The 23,519-nt window shown below is 40.0% G+C and overlaps 1 protein-coding gene across 7 annotated transcripts in view; it reads left to right on the top strand.

Annotated features, from left to right (window-relative positions):
- Positions 1 to 23,189, top strand: part of Not3 (CCR4-associated factor Not3) — a 106,814-nt gene extending 83,625 nt beyond the window's left edge. For 6 of the 7 annotated variants that reach the window (XM_070105018.1, XM_070105015.1, XM_070105017.1 and 3 more), the window contains 5 exons: positions 4,140 to 4,465; positions 6,213 to 6,297; positions 17,792 to 18,114; positions 19,201 to 19,410; positions 20,778 to 23,189. In XM_070105018.1, the coding sequence (XP_069961119.1) occupies positions 4,140 to 4,465; positions 6,213 to 6,297; positions 17,792 to 18,114; positions 19,201 to 19,410; positions 20,778 to 20,876 (1,043 nt within the window). In that variant the 3' untranslated portion in view covers positions 20,877 to 23,189. The remainder of the gene's footprint in view (positions 1 to 4,139; positions 4,466 to 6,212; positions 6,298 to 17,791; positions 18,115 to 19,200; positions 19,411 to 20,777) is intronic. The other variant, XM_070105016.1, reaches the window with a different exon arrangement.
- The last annotated feature ends 330 nt before the right edge of the window (positions 23,190 to 23,519 follow it).

The raw sequence follows: 23,519 nt of genomic DNA, 5'->3' as shown, positions 1-23,519 counted from the left end.
AGGCTTCACTTTGCAATCACCACTAGCATTGGCACACATGAGTAGAGTAAGCCTGTCTTTCATAGGCTTATGTCCTGGGAGTGCCTTTTCCTCCTGAGTAATGTAAGTCCTGCTTGGCATTTTCTTCCAAAACAGGCCTGTTTCGTCCCAATTAAACACTTGTTCAGGTTTCAAGTCTTCACTGTCTATGTAATCCTTGAATTCCTTCACATATTTTTCAGCTGCTTTTTGGTCCGAACTGGCAGCCTCACCATGCCTAATCACACTATGTATGCCACTACGATTCTTAAATCTTTCAAACCAACCTTTGCTGGCCTTAAATTCACTCACATCACCACTAGTTGCAGGCAATTTCTTTACCAAATCGTCATGCAACTGCCTAGCATTTTCTCAAATGATCGCTTGAGAGATGCTATCTCCTGCTATCTGTTTTTCATTTATCCCCACCAATAACAATCTCTCAACATTTTCTAACACTTGCGGTCGCTGTTTCGTAATCACAGTTGCACCTTTTGCAAGAACAGCTTCCTTGATTGCCGTTTTCCTGGTCACTATAGTAGAGATGGTTGATTGGGGTTTATTATACAGCCTAACCAGCTCCGACACACTCACTCCACTTTCGTAGTTTGCAATTATCTCTCTCTTCATTTCATAGGTCATTAGCGACTTTTTTCTCGAAGGGTTGGCACTAGAAGCTTTCTTGGGGCCCATGGTGACTTATTTTGCAGAAACAAGCACCAAACACAGTGATAATATGGAATGTACCGAATGTATCCTTAGATGCGCGCACACTGGCTGGCTTGTAAACACTGGCACACACAGGGCAGTTCAGGCCACATGTGGACACGTCTCGTACAAATCGTATCAAATACCGGGTTTTCAATCGAATACCGAGGAAAAATTTTTGCGATATAATGCATCGAATACCGATGCCATCGAGTACCGGGGGTCCACTGTAGCTTGAAATTGAGCTCAAAGTAGCTGAAATATTCAGTTTTTGCCGATATTCCAGAGTAAACAAATCACGTTGCTTGTCCAGTACACGTCCAGCTGGTCAGTCTAGTTGCGTTCATGAATGCATTGACATTATACAATTATTGCAATAGCAGTAAATCTGTTTTTTGTGTATGTGAATAAAAATTCAAAATGGAATTCATGTGTAAAGCCTGGGAACATAACTGATAACAGAGGAAATGTTATTTTAGTGCCAGGAATGCCGGCATTGTTTATTCTCGACCCTGTGTTGAAATTTATGTGAAAATGGCCAAATTACCAATTTCTGATTATTGGGAAATTGAAATAGTTGATTGGGAGGTTTCTTGTACTCAATCGATAAAATGGAACACATGCTAGCAAAATAGCAAAGAAATTAGTCTACTAGAACAATGTAATTGGCCTAAAATAGAACTCAAAGTGAGCAAAATCGCCGATGCATAAATATCACTGACACAGCTAAATTCATGTAAGCATAATTTCATAATTTTTCATCAAATTTTGTACTTTTTATTTTATTACTTTCAGAAAAAGATTATCTACCATTTCATAAGAAGAAATAAAAAATGTTTTTGAACATTCTTGAATGCTGTGGACATATTTCAGATTGGAGGTCTGAACCCTGATAGGGTTAATAATTATGTACACGACTGTGTATGCCCAGAGGGTATTCCGGTGGTCATCGCTCCCGCGGCCCAGTCATAAGAACATGAGAAAGGAGGATCACTGCAGCAGGCCTGTTGGCCCATGCTCGGCAGGTCCTTTACAATTCATCCCACTAACGAAACATTTTCCCAACCCAATCCTCAATGCTACCCAAGAAATAAGATTTTCCCAACCCAATCCTCAATGCTACCCAAGAAATAAGATTTTCCCAACCCAATCCTCAATGCTACCCAAGAAATAAGATTTTCCCAACCCAATCCTCAATGCTACCCAAGAAATAAGATTTTCCCAACCCAATCCTCAATGCTACCCAAGAAATAAGATTTTCCCAACCCAATCCTCAATGCTACCCAAGAAATAAGGACTAGGCCTTTCTAAGTGACATTATATATGAAGAGAAACTGGCAGCTTGAGTATAACGAAATTATATTGTTCCAATTTGTTTATTTTTACTTGGTGTTCCAGTGCCACTGCTGTTGAACCAGTCTTTATTATTTCAACAGTAATAGAATAGTCAAGTTGAGCGCTGAACCTACATGGGTCATTCAGGGCAAGATGTGATGGAGGCTCGAACCTTCACATATTGAAAGCGGGACAGATGCTCTTCCTGATTGTACTTGCCTATTTGTCAATTGTTTCTCATTATTAAGGTGAACTGTGCAATTATGTTTACTGTATGTTGCAGAACTTAAAATATTTTCTTATATCTGATCTATGAAGTACACCTACCATCTGACTTACAACCTGCTCGACATACGACGACTCGACTTACGACCGTGTTTTTTATGCCAAATTTCTGGGAAAAAAACAAGTGTTTGTGTTGTACACAGTGTTTATCCTAAACCTTACAGTATAAAATACAGTACTAACAGCATAAAAAGTAAAGTAAAACATGAAATACCAAAATAAAACAATAAAATAAAGTCATTACAAAAATGTTATGTTGATATTCAGTAGTAAAGTTCGACTTACGTCCATTTCGACTTACGACCGGTTTCTCAGAACCGAACTTGGTCGTAAGTCGGATGGTAGGTTTTTATTTCTATGAAAGCTTGTCTTGGCTCAGCACACAGACATACCTTTCTTAACGGTGTAGTTGGAGTCCTGGAAAACCCTTTGCTGTGTGAATTAATTGTAGTTGGTAATGTTATCCCATTGAACCCATTATAGAAAGAGATAATGTATGTACGAGTGGAAAAAGTTCCTTAAAAAATATTGGTCAGTAAGGTTTACTACTTGGGGCACAATTTTAGGAGTGGTATGGCATGTGGGGATCTATCAGTGATGTGAGTGGTGATCTAAGCAGTGGTGTGAGTGGTGATCCAAACAATGATGTTAGTGGTGATCCAAGCAGTGATGTGAGTGGCAATCCAAGCAGTGATGTTAGTGGCGATCCAAGCAGTGATGTGAGTGGTGATCCAAGCAGTAATGTGAGTGGCAATCCAAGCAGTGATGTGAGTGGCGATCCAAGCAGTGATGTGAGTGGCGATCCAAGCAGTGATGTGAGTGGCGATCCAAGCAGTGATGTTAGTGACGATCCAAGCAGTGATGTGAGTGGCGATCCAAGTAGTGATGTGAGTGGCGATCCAAACAGTGATGTTAGTGGCGATCCAAACAGTGATGTTAGTGGCGATCCAAGCAGTGATGTTAGTGGCGATCCAAGCAGTAATGTAAGTGGGGATCCAAACAGTGATGTGAGTGGCGATCCAAGCAGTGACGTGAGTGGCGATCCAAGCAGTGATGTGAGTGGCGATCCAAGCAGTGATGTGAGTGGCAATCCAAGCAGTGATGTTAGTGGTGATCCAAGTAGTGATGTTAGTGGCGATCCAAGCAGTAATGTGAGTGGGGATCCAAGCAGTGATGTTAGTGGCGATCCAAACAGTAATGTGAGTGGGGATCCAAGCAGTAATGTGAGTGGCGATCCAAGCAGTGATATGAGTGGGGATCCAAGCAGTGATATGAGTGGGGATCCAAGCAGTGATATGAGTGGTGATCCAAGCGGTGATGTTAGTGGCAATCCAAGCAGTGATGTGAGTGGGGTTCCAAGCAGTGATGTTAGTGGCAATCCAAGCAGTGAAGTGTGGGGATCCAAGCAGTGATGTGAGTGGGGATCCAAGCAGTGATGTTAGTGGCAATCCAAGCAGTGAAGTGTGGGGATCCAAGCAGTGATGTGAGTGGGGTTCCAAGCAGTGATGTTAGTGGCAATCCAAGCAGTGAAGTGTGGGGATCCAAGCAGTGATGTGAGTGGGGATCCAAGCAGTAATGTGAGTAGGGATTCAAGCAGTGATGTGAGTGGTGGTCCAAGCAGTGATGTGAGTGGGGATCCAAGCAGTGATGTGAGTGGGGATCCAAGCAGTGATGTGAGTAGGGATTCAAGCAGTGATGTGAGTGGTGGTCCAAGCAGTGATGTGAGCGGTGATGAAAGCTGAGATACGAGTGGTTGCTCTACTCCATTTTAATTTAATATTTTTGTGTTACAGGGAGACATTCGCCAGAACCAAGTGGATTGATGAACAGCAGTATTGTGAATAGTAATAGCGGAAGTGGCAGCAGCAGTAGCAGCAGCAGTAGTAGCAGTTGCAGCAACAGCAGCAGTAGCAGTGGCAACTCTGTATCAAACAGTATAGGTAGCGGGAGTAGCAGTAGTAGCAGCAGCAGTAATGGTCTCAGCAGTGGAGTTAGCAGCAGTGTCAGCGTAACTTCGCCGCAGGGCAGTCTAGCTGGCAGTGCGACTACGACTCCAGCGCTACCATCTGGAGCGCCAACTCCGTCAGCACCATCTGCCCACACAGGGCACACATCTATGGTACGTGACCTTCCTAAGTATAAAATGCTATTTTTTTCATTACTCCAATCATATTGTTATAATTATGCTGCGTGGTGTAGCCAAAGCTTTTAACTCTTATCAAGACATAAGCTTCAAAGCTGTTCCATTTTCCCACATGGTTTTATGGACTATTCTGCTTTGATTCCACCAAATAAAAAGTACAGCCTCTCCTCACTTAACGGCAGGTTTCTGTTCCTAAGAATAGGTTGGTAAGTGAATTGGTCATTAACCCTTTGAGGGTTTCGGCTGTACTAGTACAGCTTACGACCCAGGGTTTTTGACGTACTAGTACGCCTAAATTCTAGCACCCTCAGATCTAGTGGGAGAAAGCTGGTAGGCATACATATAAAAGAATGGGTCTATGTGGTCAGTGTGTGCAGTATAAAAAAAATCCTGCAGCAAACATTGCATAATGAGAAAAAAAAACTTTGACCGTGTTTTTTGGAATAAAACAACGACTTTGCACTGTATATTCGTATGGTATTTATTGTTGTATTCTAGTTTTCTTGGCCTCATTTTATAGAATGGAAGACATATTACAGAAATTGAGATGATTTTGACTGGTTTTACAATGAAAAGTACCTTGAAATTGAGCTCAAAGTAGCAGAAATGTTCGATTTTTACCGAAGTTCAAAAGTAAACAAATCATGCCAAGCGTCCAATACACGTCAACTGGTGAGTCTAATATTCTTTCACAAGTGCGCTGATGTTATTTATACCATTCCTACACTAATGCAGCAGTCTGCATAACAGTAAATCTTCTATTTTTTTGTAAGAATAAAAATTGAAAGTGGAAAGCCAAAGAAATATAAGAGGGGCATGGGGATGTGACTAACAAACAGAGGAAATGTTATTTTAGTGCCAGGAATGTCTTTCTTGTTTATTCTGAACCCTATTTGGAAATTGGCATCTTTTGAAATTTGTGTGAAATTGGCAAAATTGCTAAATTCTGACCACTGTATTGGATAGTTGAAATCAGTAAATGGGTGGTTTCTTGTACTCATTCAATAGAAAAAATAGAGTTCTAGAGAAATAGTTATGATTTTTGTTGACTAGTACACTGGAATTGGCCGAAAATAGGGCTCAAAGTGGGCAAAATCGCCGATGCGTAAACATCATCGAGACCGCTAACTTCGCGAGAGCATAATTCCGTAAGTTTTCCATCAAATTTCATACTTTTGGTGTCAATATGATCGGGAAAAGATTCTCTATCTTTTCATAAGAATTTTTTTTTTTTTTTTTTAATTTGGCTGACCCTGAGAACGAGTCGTGGAGAGGGCCTGTCGACCCTCAAAGAGTTAAGCAAGGGGCATACTATACTGGTAGTGGGTTTGTGTCAACCATCTTTAGATATTTTTTTAATGTGACCTTTGCACCATTTAAAAATTTTTTAGTATATTTTGAAGTGTTTAGAGACAGTAGTATACTGTATACTGTAATAAACAGAATAGAGGTAGTCAGCTCTAATATACATCACTTAGGTTTTCATACTGGTTGGAGAGCTGGTCGTAAGTCTGAGTGGTCGGTAAACAAATACGTCGCTAAATGAGGAGAGGCTGTACATACTTTGTTAAAAGTACTTGTGGAAAGAGACCACACCAGCCCTTTCCCCTGCCTCATAGCCCCACTAGTGCTTTTAGATGTAATTAACATGTTGAATATTTGATGTGCATTGTTAACATTGTACGTGTATTGGCCATTTTAAAATGTTAAAAATGTTTTTCAGAATGCTGCCGATACCACGGTATCATTAAAAGCGATAGCCCAGAAGAAAGTTAATGAAGTTAATTCCACATCGATACCACCCTCAGGTTAGTTGCAGTTAATGTTAGTATCAGTTTGAGTTTTTACATGAACTGAATTTCTTTCTTTCAACACACCGGCCGTATCCCACCGAGGCGGGGTGGCCCAAAAGGAAAAACGAAAGTTTCTCCTTTTACATTTAGTAATATATACAGGAGAAGAGGTTACTAGCCCCTTGCTCCCGGCATTTTAGTTGCCTCTTACAACACGCATGGCTTACGGAGGAAGAATTCTGTTCCACTTCCCCATGGAGATAAGAGGAAATAAACAAGAATAAGAACTAGAAAGAAAATAGAAGAAAACCCAGAGGGGTGTGTATATATGTGCTTGTACATGTATGTGTAGTGTGACCTAAGTGTAAGTAGAAGTAGCAAGACGTACCTGAAATCTTGCATGTTCATGAGACAGAAAAAAGGACACCAGCAATCCTACCATCATGTAAAACAATTACAGGCTTTCGTTTTACACTCACTTGGCAGGACGGTAGGTGAACTGAATTTACCATGCAAAAAAAAAAAAAAATTATTTTTGCGAAAATTTAGTGACTATCTCATATGTGTGACCCATTCTTGAGTAGGTGGTGCCAGTGTGGAGCCCTCTCATATTAAAACAACTAAGTGCAACTCGAAGGAGTGCAAAAGAGTGCACTAAACCCTTGAGTATGAACACTTAAAATTAAAGTTGCATTGAATGAAGTGAAGAATGTATGGGAAAAATAGGTTTGTGTTCCAGACATCTCCAGATTTGCCAAGCAGTTTTTTTTTTTAATGGGTACACATTACTACAGGGACATCTGAACTGTTCTATCTGCATGCCTTTGGCAAGACAGTAATAGTGTGAATAATGGTGAAAGTGCTTCTTTTTTGGGTCTCCCTGCCTCTGTGGAAGGTAGCTAGCATGTTTAAAAACGATTTATTGCAGTTTATCTTGCCTTATATTCTAGTTGCTACTCCTACTTACACTTCGGTCACACTTCACAGATACGCACATGCATATATATATATACATACATCTAGGTTTTTCTCCTTTTTCTAAATAGCTCTTGTTCTTCTTTATTTCTTCTATTGTCCATGGGGAAGTGGAAAAGAATCTTTCCTCCGTAAGCCATGCGTGTCGTATGAGGCGACTAAAATGCCAGGAGCAATGGGCTAGTAACCCCTTCTCCTGTAGACATTTACTAAAAAAGAGAAGAAGAAAAACTTTATAAAACTGGGATGCTTAAATGTGCTTGGATGTAGTGCGGATGACAAGAAACAGATGATTGCTGATGTTATGAATGAAAAGAAGTTGGATGTCCTGGCCCTAAGCGAAACAAAGCTGAAGGGGGTAGGGGAGTTTCAGTGGGGGGAAATAAATGGGATTAAATCTGGAGTATCTGAGAGAGTTAAAGCAAAGGAAGGGGTAGCAGTATATGTTAAATGATCAATTATGGAAGGAGAAAAGAGAATATGAATGTGTAAATTCAAGAATTATGTGGATTAAAGTAAAGGTTGGATGCGAGAAGTGGGTCATAATAAGCGTGTATGCACCTGGAGAAGAGAGGAATGCAGAGGAGAGAGAGAGATTTTGGGAGATGTTAAGTGAATGTATAGGAGCCTTTGAACCAAGTGAGAGAGTAATTGTGGTAGGGGACCTGAATGCTAAAGTAGGAGAAACTTTTAGAGAGGGTGTGGTAGGTAAGTTTGGGGTGCCAGGTGTAAATGATAATGGGAGCCCTTTGATTGAACTTTGTATAGAAAGGGGTTTAGTTATAGGTAATACATATTTTAAGAAAAAGAGGATAAATAAGTATACAAGATATGATGTAGGGCGAAATGACAGTAGTTTGTTGGATTATGTATTGGTAGATAAAAGACTGTTGAGTAGACTTCAGGATGTACATGTTTATAGAGGGGCCACAGATATATCAGATCACTTTCTAGTTGTAGCTACACTGAGAGTAAAAGGTAGATGGGATACAAGGAGAATAGAAGCATCAGGGAAGAGAGAGGTGAAGGTTTATAAACTAAAAGAGGAGGCAGTTAGGGTAAGATATAAACAGCTATTGGAGGATAGATGGGCTAATGAGAGCATAGGCAATGGGGTCGAAGAGGTATGGGGTAGGTTTAAAAATGTAGTGTTAGAGTGTTCAGCAGAAGTTTGTGGTTACAGGAAAGTGGGTGCGGGAGGGAAGAGGAGCGATTGGTGGAATGATGATGTAAAGAGAGTAGTAAGGGAGAAAAAGTTAGCATATGAGAAGCTTTTACAAAGTAGAAGTGATGCAAGGAGGGAAGAGTATATGGAGAAAAAGAGAGAGGTTAAGAGAGTGGTGAAGCAATGTAAAAAGAGAGCAAATGAGAGAGTGGGTGAGATGTTATCAACAAATTTTGTTGAAAATAAGAAAAAGTTTTGGAGTGAGATTAACAAGTTAAGAAAGCCTAGAGAACAAATGGATTTGTCAGTTAAAAATAGGAGAGGAGAGTTATTAAATGGAGAGTTAGAGGTATTGGGAAGATGGAGGGAATATTTTGAGGAATTGTTAAATGTTGATGAAGATAGGGAAGCTGTGATTTCGTGTATAGGACAAGGAGGAATAAGAGAGAGTAGTAAGGGAGAAAAAGTTAGCATATGAGAAGCTTTTACAAAGTAGAAGTGATGCAAGGAGGGAAGAGTATATGGAGAAAAAGAGAGAGGTTAAGAGAGTGGTGAAGCAATGTAAAAAGAGAGCAAATGAGAGAGTGGGTGAGATGTTATCAACAAATTTTGTTGAAAATAAGAAAAAGTTTTGGAGTGAGATTAACAAGTTAAGAAAGCCTAGAGAACAAATGGATTTGTCAGTTAAAAATAGGAGAGGAGAGTTATTAAATGGAGAGTTAGAGGTATTGGGAAGATGGAGGGAATATTTTGAGGAATTGTTAAATGTTGATGAAGATAGGGAAGCTGTGATTTCGTGTATAGGACAAGGAGGAATAACATCTTGTAGGAGTGAGGAAGAGCCAGTTGTGAGTGTGGGGGAAGTTCGTGAGGCAGTAGGTAAAATGAAAGGGGGTAAGGCAGCCGGGATTGATGGGATAAAGATAGAAATGTTAAAAGCAGGTGGGGATATAGTTTTGGAGTGGTTGGTGCAATTATTTAATAAATGTATGGAAGAGGGTAAGGTACCTAGGGATTGGCAGAGAGCATGCATAGTTCCTTTGTATAAAGGCAAAGGGGATAAAAGAGAGTGCAAAAATTATAGGGGGATAAGTCTGCTGAGTATACCTGGTAAAGTGTATGGTAGAGTTATTATTGAAAGAATTAAGAGTAAGACGGAGAATAGGATAGCAGATGAACAAGGAGGCTTTAGGAAAGGTAGGGGATGTGTGGACCAGGTGTTTACAGTGAAACATATAAGTGAACAGTATTTAGATAAGGCTAAAGAGGTCTTTGTGGCATTTATGGATTTGGAAAAGGCGTATGACAGGGTGGATAGGGGGGCAATGTGGCAGATGTTGCAAGTGTATTGTGTAGGAGGTAGGTTACTGAAAGCAGTGAAGAGTTTTTACGAGGATAGTGAGGCTCAAGTTAGAGTATGTAGGAAAGAGGGAAATTATTTCCCAGTAAAATTAGGCCTTAGACAAGGATGTGTGATGTCACCGTGGTTGTTTAATATATTTATAGATGGGGTTGTAAGAGAAGTAAATGCGAGGGTCTTGGCAAGAGGCGTGGAGTTAAAAGATAAAGAATCACACACAAAGTGGGAGTTGTCACAGCTGCTCTTTGCTGATGACACTGTGCTCTTGGGAGATTCTGAAGAGAAGTTGCAGAGATTGGTGGATGAATTTGGTAGGGTGTGCAAAAGAAGAAAATTAAAGGTGAATACAGGAAAGAGTAAGGTTATGAGGATAACAAAAAGATTAGGTGATGAAAGATTGAATATCAGATTGGAGGGAGAGAGTATGGAGGAGGTGAATGTATTCAGATATTTGGGAGTGGACGTGTCAGCGGATGGGTCTATGAAAGATGAGGTGAATCATAGAATTGATGAGGGGAAAAGAGTGAGTGGTGCACTTAGGAGTCTGTGGAGACAAAGAACTTTGTCCTTGGAGGCAAAGAGGGGAATGTATGAGAGTATAGTTTTACCAACGCTCTTATATGGGTGTGAAGCATGGGTGATGAATGTTGCAGCGAGGAGAAGGCTGGAGGCAGTGGAGATGTCATGTCTGAGGGCAATGTGTGGTGTGAATATAATGCAGAGAAGTCGTAGTTTGGAAGTTAGGAGGAGGTGCGGGATTACCAAAACTGTTGTCCAGAGGGCTGAGGAAGGGTTGTTGAGGTGGTTCGGACATATAGAGAGAATGGAGCGAAACAGAATGACTTCAAGAGTGTATCAGTCTGTAGTGGAAGGAAGGCGGGGTAGGGGTCGGCCTAGGAAAGGTTGGAGAGAGGGGGTAAAGGAGGTTTTGTGTGCGAGAGGCTTGGACTTCCAGCAGGCATGCGTGAGCATGTTTGATAGGAGTGAATGGAGACAAATGGTTTTTAATACTTGACGTGCTGTTGGAGTGTGAGCAAAGTAACATTTATGAAGGGGTTCAGGGAAACCGGCAGGCCGAACTTGAGTCCTGGAGATGGGAAGTACAGTGCCTGCATTCTGAAGGAGGGGTGTTAATGTTGCAGTTTAAAAACTGTAGTGTAAAGCACCCTTCTGGCAAGACAGTGATGGAGTGAATGATGGTGAAAGTTTTTCTTTTTCGGGCCACCCTGCCTTGGTGGGAATCGGCCAGTGTGATAATATAATAACTACTTGTTGATATGGAAATGTGTGGAGAAGATTAATGTGGCTGTACTTTGGATGAGGTGGGTGACTGTGGTTATTGTGTTGATGTGAATGTAAAGTTGTGAGTAGTTATTGGATGTGCCGAAGTGCTCAAGTGTTTCTATAATACATCTCTATAAAGTACTCCTCAGTAATTTATAAAGCTGGCAATCAGGTGTTATCATCTGCTTTAAAGAAATTATTCTTGATAAGTCAAGGTCCTCTTCATCAAGTTGAAGAATTAGACACTTTTGCAACATTTTGGAATCTTTATTGAGGAAAGATTTTGCCAGCCACTAACGAAGATGACTACAGACACTCTCCACCCTGGGGAGCCATCGCAGGATTGAAGAAGATGACACCCTCTAGGCAGAGGGACCACAAGATGTCCACACAGCACAGAATAAAGATGACGAGCAACACCTGTCACCCGGGGGCCATGCCAGGTCACCATCTGAAAAAGACCTGGGCTGGGACAGTACCGGTGAATCAACAAGAAGTAGTAGTTTTGACAGGCAGTGGCTTCTTCAGTCCAATACCTTTCTCCTCTGTATTGGACTAAAGACTCCAAAATGTTGTTTTAGTGTCTCATTCTGCAACTTTACTTCTAACTTGGAATTGCTTATTTAACTCCGTCAGTGTTAACTTTACCTGCAAGCTATTCTTCTTTATTCTTTTCTTTCATCTACCTCTTTCCTTCATGGGAATCGACCTCATATGTAATTCTTCTACGGTTAGAATCGTATATATGTTTTTTTTTTTTTTTTCAACAAGTCGGCCGTCTCCCACCGAGACGAATGGTATTTGGGACCTGACGATCTGTTGAAGTGTGAGCAGGGTAATATTTAGTGAAGGGATTCAGGGAAACCTGTTATTTTTATATAGCCGGACTTGAGTCCTGGAAATGGGAAGTACAATGCCTGCACTCTAAAGGAGGGGTTTTGGGATATTAGCAGTTTGGAGGGATATGTTGTGTATCTTTATACGTATATGCTTCTAAACTGTTGTGTTCTGAGCACCTCTGCAAAAACAGTGATTATGTGTGAGTGTGGTGAAAGTGTTGAATGATGATGAAAGTATTTTCTTTTTGGAGATTTTCTTTCTTTTTGGGTCACCCTGCCTCGGTGGGAGACGGCCGACTTGTTGAAAAAAAAAAAAAACATATATACGATTCTAACCGCAGAAGAATTACACATCTCACCAAGGCAGGGGGACCTAAACAGAAAAGCGAAAGTTTTTTTTAAATTTAGTAATTTATACAGGGGATGGGTTACTAGTCCCTTGCTCCCGGCATTCTAGTCGCCTCTTATGACGCACATGGCTTATGAAGGAAGAATTCTTTTCCACTTCCCCTTTGATACTATTCTGGATCTCATGATTGAAGACTGGTAATGCAAGTCATTATATCTCACAATGAATGTTTGGTTGCTCTTTTTCAATAGCCTTCATAAAAAATTGTACAATTTGATTTTCCTTAATCAAGACTTTACTGTACATCAAGACTAGTTCGAGTTTATATAAATATCTTTGTCTCAAAAATACTGCCGAAAACATTGGTCATGTTTCGTGTTTCCTTCTGCCTGCCCCTGTTCACCTAGCAGTAAGTAGGTACCTGAGTGTTAGCTGACTGGTGTCGGTGGCATCCTGGGGGAGGTAGTATAGCTCAGATAGAGCTGGGCTTTGAAATGAGCTGAGGCAGGATAGCAGCTCTTAGCCTGTAAAATTTATGTAAAAAAAAAAAAAATATTATTCACCATGATTTTGCATTAAACATTAGACAGGGATGTGTAATGTCACCATGGTTGTTTAATATATTTATAGATGGGGTTGTAAAAGAAGTAAATGCTAGGGTGTTTGGGAGAGGGGTTGGGTTTAAATTATGGGAAATCAAATTCAAAATGGGAATTGACACAGTTACTTTTTGCTGATGATACTGTGCTTATGGGAGATTCTAAAGAAAAATTGCGAAGATTAGTGGATGAGTTTGAGAATGTGTGTAAAGGTAGAAAGTTGAAAGTGAACATAGAAAAGAGTAAGGTGATGAGGGTATCAAATGATTTAGATAAAGAAAAATTGGATATCAAATTGGGGAGGAGGAGTATGGTAGTAGGTTGGTAGACAGCAACCACCCAGGGAAGTACTACCGTCCTGCCAGATGACTGTGAAACAAAAACCTGTAACTGTTTTGCATGATGGTAGGATTGCTGGTTTCTTTTTCTGTCTCATAAACACGCTAAGATAACAGGGATATCTTGCTACTCCTACTTACACTTTGGTCACACTTCACAGACACGCACATGCATATATATATATACATACATCTAGGTTTTTCTCCTTTTTCTAAATAGCTCTTGTTCTTTTTTATTTCTTCTATTGTCCATGGGGAAGTGGAAAAGAATCTTTCCTCCGTAAGCCATGCGTGTCGTATGAGGCGACTAAAATGCCGGGAGCAATGGGCTAGTAACCCCTTCTCCTGTATACAATTACTAAAAAAGAGAAGAAGAAAAACTTTATAAAACTGGGTTGCTTAAATGTGCGTGGATGTAGTGCGGATGACAAGAAACAGATGATTGCTGATGTTATGAATGAAAAGAAGTTGGATGTCCTGGCCCTAAGCGAAACAAAGCTGAAGGGGGTAGGAGAGTTTCAGTGGGGGGAAATAAATGGGATTAAATCTGGAGTATCTGAGAGAGTTAGAGCAAAGGAAGGGGTAGCAGTAATGTTAAATGATCAGTTATGGAAGGAGAAAAGAGAATATGAATGTGTAAATTCAAGAATTATGTGGATTAAAGTAAAGGTTGGATGCGAGAAGTGGGTCATAATAAGCGTGTATGCACCTGGAGAAGAGAGGAATGCAGAGGAGAGAGAGAGATTTTGGGAGATGTTAAGTGAATGTATAGGAGCCTTTGAACCAAGTGAGAGAGTAATTGTGGTAGGGGACTTGAATGCTAAAGTAGGAGAAACTTTTAGAGAGGGTGTGGTAGGTAAGTTTGGGGTGCCAGGTGTAAATGATAATGGGAGCCCTTTGATTGAACTTTGTATAGAAAGGGGTTTAGTTATAGGTAATACATATTTTAAGAAAAAGAGGATAAATAAGTATACACGATATGATGTAGGGCGAAATGACAGTAGTTTGTTGGATTATGTATTGGTAGATAAAAGACTGTTGAGTAGACTTCAGGATGTACATGTTTATAGAGGGGCCACAGATATATCAGATCACTTTCTAGTTGTAGCTACACTGAGAGTAAAAGGTAGATGGGATACAAGGAGAATAGAAGCATCAGGGAAGAGAGAGGTGAAGGTTTATAAACTAAAAGAGGAGGCAGTTAGGGTAAGATATAAACAGCTATTGGAGGATAGATGGGCTAATGAGAGCATAGGCAATGGGGTCGAAGAGGTATGGGGTAGGTTTAAAAATGTAGTGTTAGAGTGTTCAGCAGAAGTTTGTGGTTACAGGAAAGTGGGTGCAGGAGGGAAGAGGAGCGATTGGTGGAATGATGATGTAAAGAGAGTAGTAAGGGAGAAAAAGTTAGCATATGAGAAGTTTTTACAAAGTAGAAGTGATGCAAGGAGGGAAGAGTATATGGAGAAAAAGAGAGAAGTTAAGAGAGTGGTGAAGCAATGTAAAAAGAGAGCAAATGAGAGAGTGGGTGAGATGTTATCAACAAATTTTGTTGAAAATAAGAAAAAGTTTTGGAGTGAGATTAACAAGTTAAGAAAGCCTAGAGAACAAATGGATTTGTCAGTTAAAAATAGGAGAGGAGAGTTATTAAATGGAGAGTTAGAGGTATTGGGAAGATGGAAGGAATATTTTGAGGAATTGTTAAATGTTGATGAAGATAGGGAAGCTGTGATTTCGTGTATAGGGCAAGGAGGAATAACATCTTGTAGGAGTGAGGAAGAGCCAGTTGTGAGTGTGGGGGAAGTTCGTGAGGCAGTAGGTAAAATGAAAGGGGGTAAGGCAGCCGGGATTGATGGGATAAAGATAGAAATGTTAAAAGCAGGTGGGGATATAGTTTTGGAGTGGTTGGTGCAATTATTTAATAAATGTATGGAAGAGGGTAAGGTACCTAGGGATTGGCAGAGAGCATGCATAGTTCCTTTGTATAAAGGCAAAGGGGATAAAAGAGAGTGCAAAAATTATAGGGGGATAAGTCTGTTGAGTGTACCTGGTAAAGTGTATGGTAGAGTTATAATTGAAAGAATTAAGAGTAAGACGGAGAATAGGATAGCAGATGAACAAGGAGGCTTTAGGAAAGGTAGGGGGTGTGTGGACCAGGTGTTTACAGTGAAACATATAAGTGAACAGTATTTAGATAAGGCTAAAGAGGTCTTTGTGGCATTTATGGATTTGGAAAAGGCGTATGACAGGGTGGATAGGGGGGCAATGTGGCAGATGTTGCAAGTGTATGGTGTAGGAGGTAGGTTACTGAAAGCAGTGAAGAGTTTTTACGAGGATAGTGAGGCTCAAGTTAGAGTATGTAGGAAAGAGGGAAATTTTTTCCCAGTAAAAGTAGGCCTTAGACAAGGATGTGTGATGTCACCGTGGTTGTTTAATATATTTATAGATGGGGTTGTAAGAGAAGTAAATGCGAGGGTCTTGGCAAGAGGCGTGGAGTTAAAAGATAAAGAATCACACACAAAGTGGGAGTTGTCACAGCTGCTCTTTGCTGATGACACTGTGCTCTTGGGAGATTCTGAAGAGAAGTTGCAGAGATTGGTGGATGAATTTGGTAGGGTGTGCAAAAGAAGAAAATTAAAGGTGAATACAGGAAAGAGTAAGGTTATGAGGATAACAAAAAGATTAGGTGATGAAAGATTGAATATCAGATTGGAGGGAGAGAGTATGGAGGAGGTGAACGTATTCAGATATTTGGGAGTGGACGTGTCAGCGGATGGGTCTATGAAAGATGAGGTGAATCATAGAATTGATGAGGGAAAAAGAGTGAGTGGTGCACTTAGGAGTCTGTGGAGACAAAGAACTTTGTCCTTGGAGGCAAAGAGGGGAATGTATGAGAGTATAGTTTTACCAACGCTCTTATATGGGTGTGAAGCGTGGGTGATGAATGTTGCAGCGAGGAGAAGGCTGGAGGCAGTGGAGATGTCATGTCTGAGGGCAATGTGTGGTGTGAATATAATGCAGAGAATTCGTAGTTTGGAAGTTAGGAGGAGGTGCGGGATTACCAAAACTGTTGTCCAGAGGGCTGAGGAAGGGTTGTTGAGGTGGTTCGGACATGTAGAGAGAATGGAGCGAAACAGAATGACTTCAAGAGTGTATCAGTCTGTAGTGGAAGGAAGGCGGGGTAGGGGTCGGCCAAGGAAGGGTTGGAGGGAGGGGGTAAAGGAGGTTTTGTGTGCGAGGGGCTTGGACTTCCAGCAGGCATGCGTGAGCGTGTTTGATAGGAGTGAATGGAGACAAATGGTTTTTAATACTTGACGTGCTGTTGGAGTGTGAGCAAAGTAACATTTATGAAGGGATTCAGGGAAACCGGCAGGCCGGACTTGAGTCCTGGAGATGGGAAGTACAGTGCCTGCACTCTGAAGGAGGGGTGTTAATGTTGCAGTTTAAAAACTGTAGTGTAAAGCACCCTTCTGGCAAGACAGTGATGGAGTGAATGATGGTGAAAGTTTTTCTTTTTCGGGCCACCCTGCCTTGGTGGGAATCGGCCGGTGTGATAATAAAAAAAAAAAATAAAAAATGAGTATGGAAGAAGTGAATGTTTTCAGATACTTGGGAGTTGACGTGTTGGCGGATGGATTTATGAAGGATGAGGTTAATCATAGAATTGATGAGGGAAAAAAGGTGAGTGGTGCGTTGAGGTATATGTGGAGTCAAAAAACGTTATCTATGGAGGCAAAGAAGGGAATGTATGAAAGTATAGTAGTACCAACACTTATATGGATATGAAGCTTGGGTGGTAAATGCAGCAGCGAGGAGACGGTTGGAGGCAGTGGAGATGTCCTGTCTAAGGGCAATGTGTGGTGTAAATATTATGCAGAAAATTCGGAGTGTGGAAATTAGGAGGTGTGGAGTTAATAAAAGCATTAGTCAGAGGGCAGAAGAGGGGTTGTTGAGATGGTTTGGTCATTTAGAGAGAATGGATCAAAGTAGAATGACATGGAAAGCATATAAATCTATAGGGGAAGGAAAGAGGGGTAGGGGTCGTCTTCGAAAGGGTTGGAAAGAGGGGGTAAAGGAGGTTTTGTGGGCGAGGGGCTTGGACTTCCAGCAAGCGTGCATGAGCGTGTTAGATAGGAGTGAATGGAGATGAATGATACTTGGGACCTGACGATCTGTTGGAGTGTGAGCAGGGTAATATTTAGTGAAGGGATTCAGGGAAACCGGTTATTGTCATATAGTCGGACTTGAGTCCTGGAAATGGGAAGTACAGTGCCTGCACTTTAAAGGAGGGGTTTGGGATATTGGCAGTTTGGAGGGATATGTTGTGTATTTTTATATGTATATGCTTCTAAACTGTTGTATTCTGAGCACCTCTGCAAAAGCAGTGATTATGTGTGAGTGTGGTGAAAGTGTTGAATGATGATGAAAGTATTTTCTTTTTGGGGATTTTCTTTCTTTTTTGGGTCACCCTGCCTCGGTGGGAGACGACCGACTTGTTGAAAAAAAAAAAAAAGCATAAGACTTTTGTTTCCTATAGTAACTGATTAAGTTCCAGATCTTTATTGTAACAAGGTGTAAATTGTTTGAACTTTTGCTTTTCCAGTGTTGGATGGCAGCAGTTGTGTTGTAAGCAGCAGCAGTACCACATCCAGCACTAATACCAATAGTAACAACAATACCAGCGCCACTAATAGTTCAGGGAAGAGCACTACAACGTGTGAAGCGCATATCCCTCCACTATTAGGAGTGGCTCCACTTGGCCCAGCCCAGTTAACAGTTGAACACGAGCTACAATTTAAAATGCTACAGGCGGCTTTTTTTCATATGCCTCACCCGTCCGATTCGGAGAGATTAAGACTACACTTGCCACGCCAACCGTGCCAGACGCCGCTCTACTATCCACAGGTGAGCGGCCTCGGCACACCGGTATGCATCAGTGAATTTTGTTTTTGTTTTGTATCTAATTACCTAATTGTGTTAAATAAACATAATTTTAGAAGTAAATCAATACTGTAATTGAAGTTATCAGTATGGTAGATACAATCAGTAGTATTAGTTTGTACCGACCTTCACAGAACTGACCACATCAGACTTATGACTCTTCATAAGTTATTCATATACAGAAGTGTTTCCTACATATCAACAAGGTCCATTCCTAGCGTTTCAAATTTTAAATGAGTTGTTTGTAACCTTAACCTTATTTTTTAACCTCACTGGACATCTCCCACCAAGACAGAGTGATACAAAGAAGAAAGCATATTCTTGAAAAAAATCCATAAGTGGATAGCTCACTTCTACAAATGTTTTAAAGCCTACACTGTTGGAGTGTGAGCAATGTTTTGGGAAGAGATTCAAGGAAACAGGTTAGCTGGACTTGAGTCCTGGAGGTGGGAAATACAGTGCCTGCACTCTTGAGGAGAGGTTGTGAAAGAGGTTTTAAGTGGCAGAGACTTAAGCTTCCAGCAGGCATGGATGAGCATGTTACCATATTTCGCGGCATTATTTTTGTCCATAAAATGTCTCCAAAAACCAGCCTGAATCCTATAAATTGAAGGTTAGTGATGGGAGCTATAAGTTTGGGGTGTGCAGTGGGCTCTAGCTCACTTAGTTGTGTCCAATGCCAAGCCATTGAAACTAAAACAAGTCTTATAAGCCATGAAATACAGTAACTAGGAGTAAAGGCATGTGACTTTGGGAATTTAGTGTGCTGTTTAAGTGTGAGAAAGGCATTTGGGGAAACCAGTTAACCAAACCCAGTTTCTATTGGAAAGGAGTGCTGTACCTGCACTTACATGTAGTGGTGTGATTTTTTGGGTCATATTGTTAACACATAACACACTTCTGGTGAAACAGCTATTCGTGAAGCTCAGGTGAATGATGATGTTCTTTTCTTCTTTATAGATTACCTGATCTTGGTGGGAAATATCCAAGGAGCTAAAAAAAAAAAAAAAAAAATTGTCAACAGCATACTGTATTTCATGATGTCCTTCGCCTCTCTCTCCCTCTCAACAGGTCTCGCCTCCGATGTCAGATACAGTTGATTTCTTCCAGCGACTGTCAACAGAAACTCTATTTTTTATCTTTTATTATATGGAAGGCACGAAAGCCCAGTACCTTGCTGCTAAAGCTCTTAAGAAGCAATCTTGGAGATTCCATACAAAGTATATGATGTGGTTCCAGCGGCACGAAGAGCCAAAGGCGATCACAGACGAATATGAACAGGTGAGTCCACAGGTTATAGGTAGTAGGTTTGTAGACAGCAACCGCCCAGGGAGGTACTACCGTCCTGCCAAGTGAGTGTAAAATGAAAGCCTGTAATTGTTTTACATGATGGTACGATTGCTGGTGTCTTTTTTCTGTTTCATAAACATGCAAGATTTCAGGTATGTCTTGCTACTTCTACTTACACTTAGGTTACACTGCACATACATGTACAAGTATATATATACATACCCCTCTGGGTTTTCTTCTATTTTCTTTCTAGTTCTTGCTCTTGTCTATTTCCTCTTATCTCCATGGGGAAGTGGATCAGAATTCTTCCTCCATAAGCCATGCGTGTTGTAAGAGGCGACTAAAATGCCAGGAGCAAGAGGCTAGTAACTCCTTCTCCTGTATATGTTACTAAATGTAAGAGGAGAAACTTTTGTTTTTCCTCTTAGGCCACCCCGCCTCGGCGGGATACGGCCAGTGTGTTCAAAGAAAGAAAGAAAGTGTCCACAGGTTTCAAGTTTTAGTTCTAAGTAAATTAATTTATGCTGTTGGCCTTTTTCAAAATATATTGGAGTGAAGAAGCCGCTGGCTGGCAGTAAAGTTTCCCAGATGTTGCACAAGGGCCTCAGTCTTCAAAATGTAATTAAATTATTGGATTTCTTGTGGAAAGACAGCTTTAATGAGTTTTTTCAGCACATCTGTGGTTTGTAATTAGTGTTTTTTATTCTATTTTCTTTATTAATTTGTATTAGTTGCTTGCTGAAATGTCAAATTTTATTTATTCCTTATTTGTGTTTTCTATTTTTTCTTTGATATTATGAATATTTTTCTTTTAGTTAACCCTTAAACTGTCCAAGCGTAGATCTACATTTTTTCAACATTTGAAAATATGTAAAAAAAAAAAACGTGAATTTTTTTTATTTTCTTACATTTGAAAGCATGTAAAAAAAACTTTGATTTACGTTTTTTTTTTTTTTTTTTTTTTTTTTTTTTTTTTTTTTTTTTTTTTTTTTTTATCTATTTGAAAATATGTAAAAAAAAGTAGGTCTATGTTTGGACAGTTTAAGGGTTAAAATGATAAATACAAGACCGATAGATGAGCAGCTCTTTATTTTTTCCCTCTTTTTTCCTCTTATCCTTCTTTTTCTTTCTTCCTTTTTCCATTCCTATCAAGCCATAACGGCTTGACAAAGTTCCTGGAGAGTGAAACGTTGCCACAATAAAATATCACATTAGTTGCACTTGTGGCCTTTTACCTAACAAAAGTATCCTGAACCACAAACTGTCTTGGGAATAATTGCACTAGAATACAGTTAAGATTGATACTGTAGGTAATTTCCTATACTTTGTACTAAGTTTTGTTCTCATTGTATTTACAGGGCACATACATCTACTTCGACTATGAGAACTGGGGCCAGCGGAAAAAGGAAAATTTCACTTTCGAATACAGGTTTTTGGAAGACCGGGACCTGAACTAATGCGTCCGCAAATATCCAGATCTCGCACACACTTCCCTCGGCACATTTTCCACACTGAGGGTGGTTGTGCTACACCGAGTGATAATTATCCCATATGGCAAGCAAAGGAGAGGAGGGTGGTGGTGGGGAAATGGGAGGGACCAAGGCAGGTTGGATGGGAGAACATTTTTCCTGTTTCAGACCAGACCTCGGCCCAACCCGGCCACTACCTTTGTTGTTGTTCATTGCTTCCCAGTCAAGTCAGTGTCATGACTGCCACAACCACTGTCACACCATGATATGTGATAGTGTCGTATCTATTCCATAAAGAAATTTTTATGTGAACATTCTTTTTCTTTTTTGAAATAAAGTATATATATTTTTTAGAGGAAAATATCCTCTTTTGCACATGCCCCAGACTTGTGTTCACAAAGTTGTCCATGAGGTATGTACACTTGAGTTGTATGTTGTACTCCAGTTTAAGAGTACTTTTGCCTAAACAACACTTTTTGATCTCGTCCTTGAAAGAGGCAGGAGTTTAGATTTGTAAGTTTTATGCATTATGCATTTTTGCTCAAATTTCTGGATGCAGCAGTTTGTGCAGACGATGTTGTGCTGCCAACCAGTATTAACAGTTAGGACTGGTTCCGAATGAGAATACACAAAATGTTGAATGCCAAAGATCTGTGATGCTGTTGCCTGCCAGCCATTCTTGTGTCACAGCTCAGCTGAACTTGCCTAACTTATGAATGTTCCATTACAACCAGAAATGATGGACTGGAGGCATAACCGAATCACACCTGGGGATCATTAATTAAGATCTGGCTTTGTATGCTTTTTCATTTATATCTTCCAATGGTAATGGTATGTATAGTTGTTGAAAAGTTTATTTATGCAGTCTAAAGCTATTGTTGGAAGGGTTAAATTTTCTTTTATCAAATTAGAAAACATTCTTTTATTTTTACCTGACTTAAAAATGCAGGTGTCAGTAGATAAGTTATGGTTCACTGGTGTTAAGGTATGCAAGATGTGAAGCACTGCTGCCAGATTGATGATGATGAGGAGGTCTGGTGGCCTGAATGCATAAGTTGTTAGTTGGTCTTAGTTTTAGTATTACTCAGGTTGGAAGGCTCAAACACCATCCTAGAAATAAATCACATTTACCTAGACTGTGTTCTGAAGAAAATTGTAATTGGCAGATATTTTAAAGATATGTTGCCCCTGGGCACATGCCTTTATTTTTGTCCTCTTGGTGCTTTTCTTCTGGTTATGCATATGTTTAAGGTGTTAAATATTTTTCCAAGAATGCCTGTGAAATACTAGAAATTTTGGTGTGCTTTGATTAGCTTCTATGCATACCTATTGCTAGTATCTGGTAAATACTGATAATCTTGCCTAATGTGTGTATTAAGTTATAGTTTTTATTACACATCAAGAAATCAACAGCTTACTGTAACATTCACATAATCATATTTACTGGTTGTAAAAGCATACGACTGCCATTCGCTCAGATGTATGAGAATCATTTTATCTTAAGTTAGTATACAAGAAATTCATTCCTTACATGTATTTATGCATGAATATAATTTTGGTTTTCTATAAGTTCAGCTTTAAAGTAGGGGATTTATGTGTACAAGAAGTCGGTCAATTGCTCAAGGCAAAGATGCAGCTGACAGACTTATGGAAGCCCTCAGACATCTAAGTGTCCAGCTAATGGCGTAGGAATCATGTAGATAGTGTACAGTCGTTGTAGACTTTTTATACAGTGTAAATGATATTTTTATACTGTCCTTGACATCCCTACAGAGGTATGCAGTGTATCTGGAAACTGGCCACTTTTCCTGGTTGATTTGGAACATCATGTTGGAAATAAGAATTTACAGATTTACTGTTGTTATTTACAGCGGTGTTAACTACTGTATGCAAGAATATCAATGGATTTGTACCACTGCATCAGTTTCAGAAAGCCTAATTTTCCTATACAGACTACTTGAGAAATTGTGCCTCATTAAAAACTGTGATTGGTCAGCATTCATTGATGTTGTTGTGTATAGATTTTGCATAATTATTTGTCCAGGTTGGCTACTGGCAAAGACAACTTGAGTTTTTAAACCCATTATCACTTACAAAAACTTCTTCACAACTTTTAAGGTTTTACAAATTTGTTTTCTTATTCAGTAATATTTTCTTTCATTGATACCAGTCGGTTCATCATGGCAATTGAGCAGTGGTTGTGGTTTCATGAGATAATGGGGCAAACAACAGTGGTTTAAGAGTAGAAGACAAAGGTGTTTATATAAAAGTGATATAAAATACACTCTATTTCCTGTGGAATGGTTCATTTTTTCTCCTGTACACCATGTGAAGAAGAACCTGAAACAGAGGCTGATACTTCAGTTTTACTATTTACGATCCATCAGTTGGGCCCCTGATGCCTGTGAAAGGCTGTTGACGTGAGGAATTGGAGTTTCTCTTTCCTCGGATTAAACCTGATTACTCATTTCCCAGGCACTGTATGGGCTTAGTGCTCCCCCATGCATATAATTTTATTTATGAATTACACAGACTGGAGCAAGATGCAAGTTTTCCAGGTAAGGTACTTATTGCATTACATAAATTTGAAAATGTCCACCCAGTTATAAAACTAATATTTACAGATAATTC

Source organism: Cherax quadricarinatus, chromosome 96, assembly GCF_038502225.1.
Source record: "Cherax quadricarinatus isolate ZL_2023a chromosome 96, ASM3850222v1, whole genome shotgun sequence".
NCBI lineage: Eukaryota > Metazoa > Arthropoda > Malacostraca > Decapoda > Parastacidae > Cherax > Cherax quadricarinatus.
Note: the sequence above shows the minus strand (reverse complement) of the source record. Positions and strands in the feature narration are given on the sequence as shown.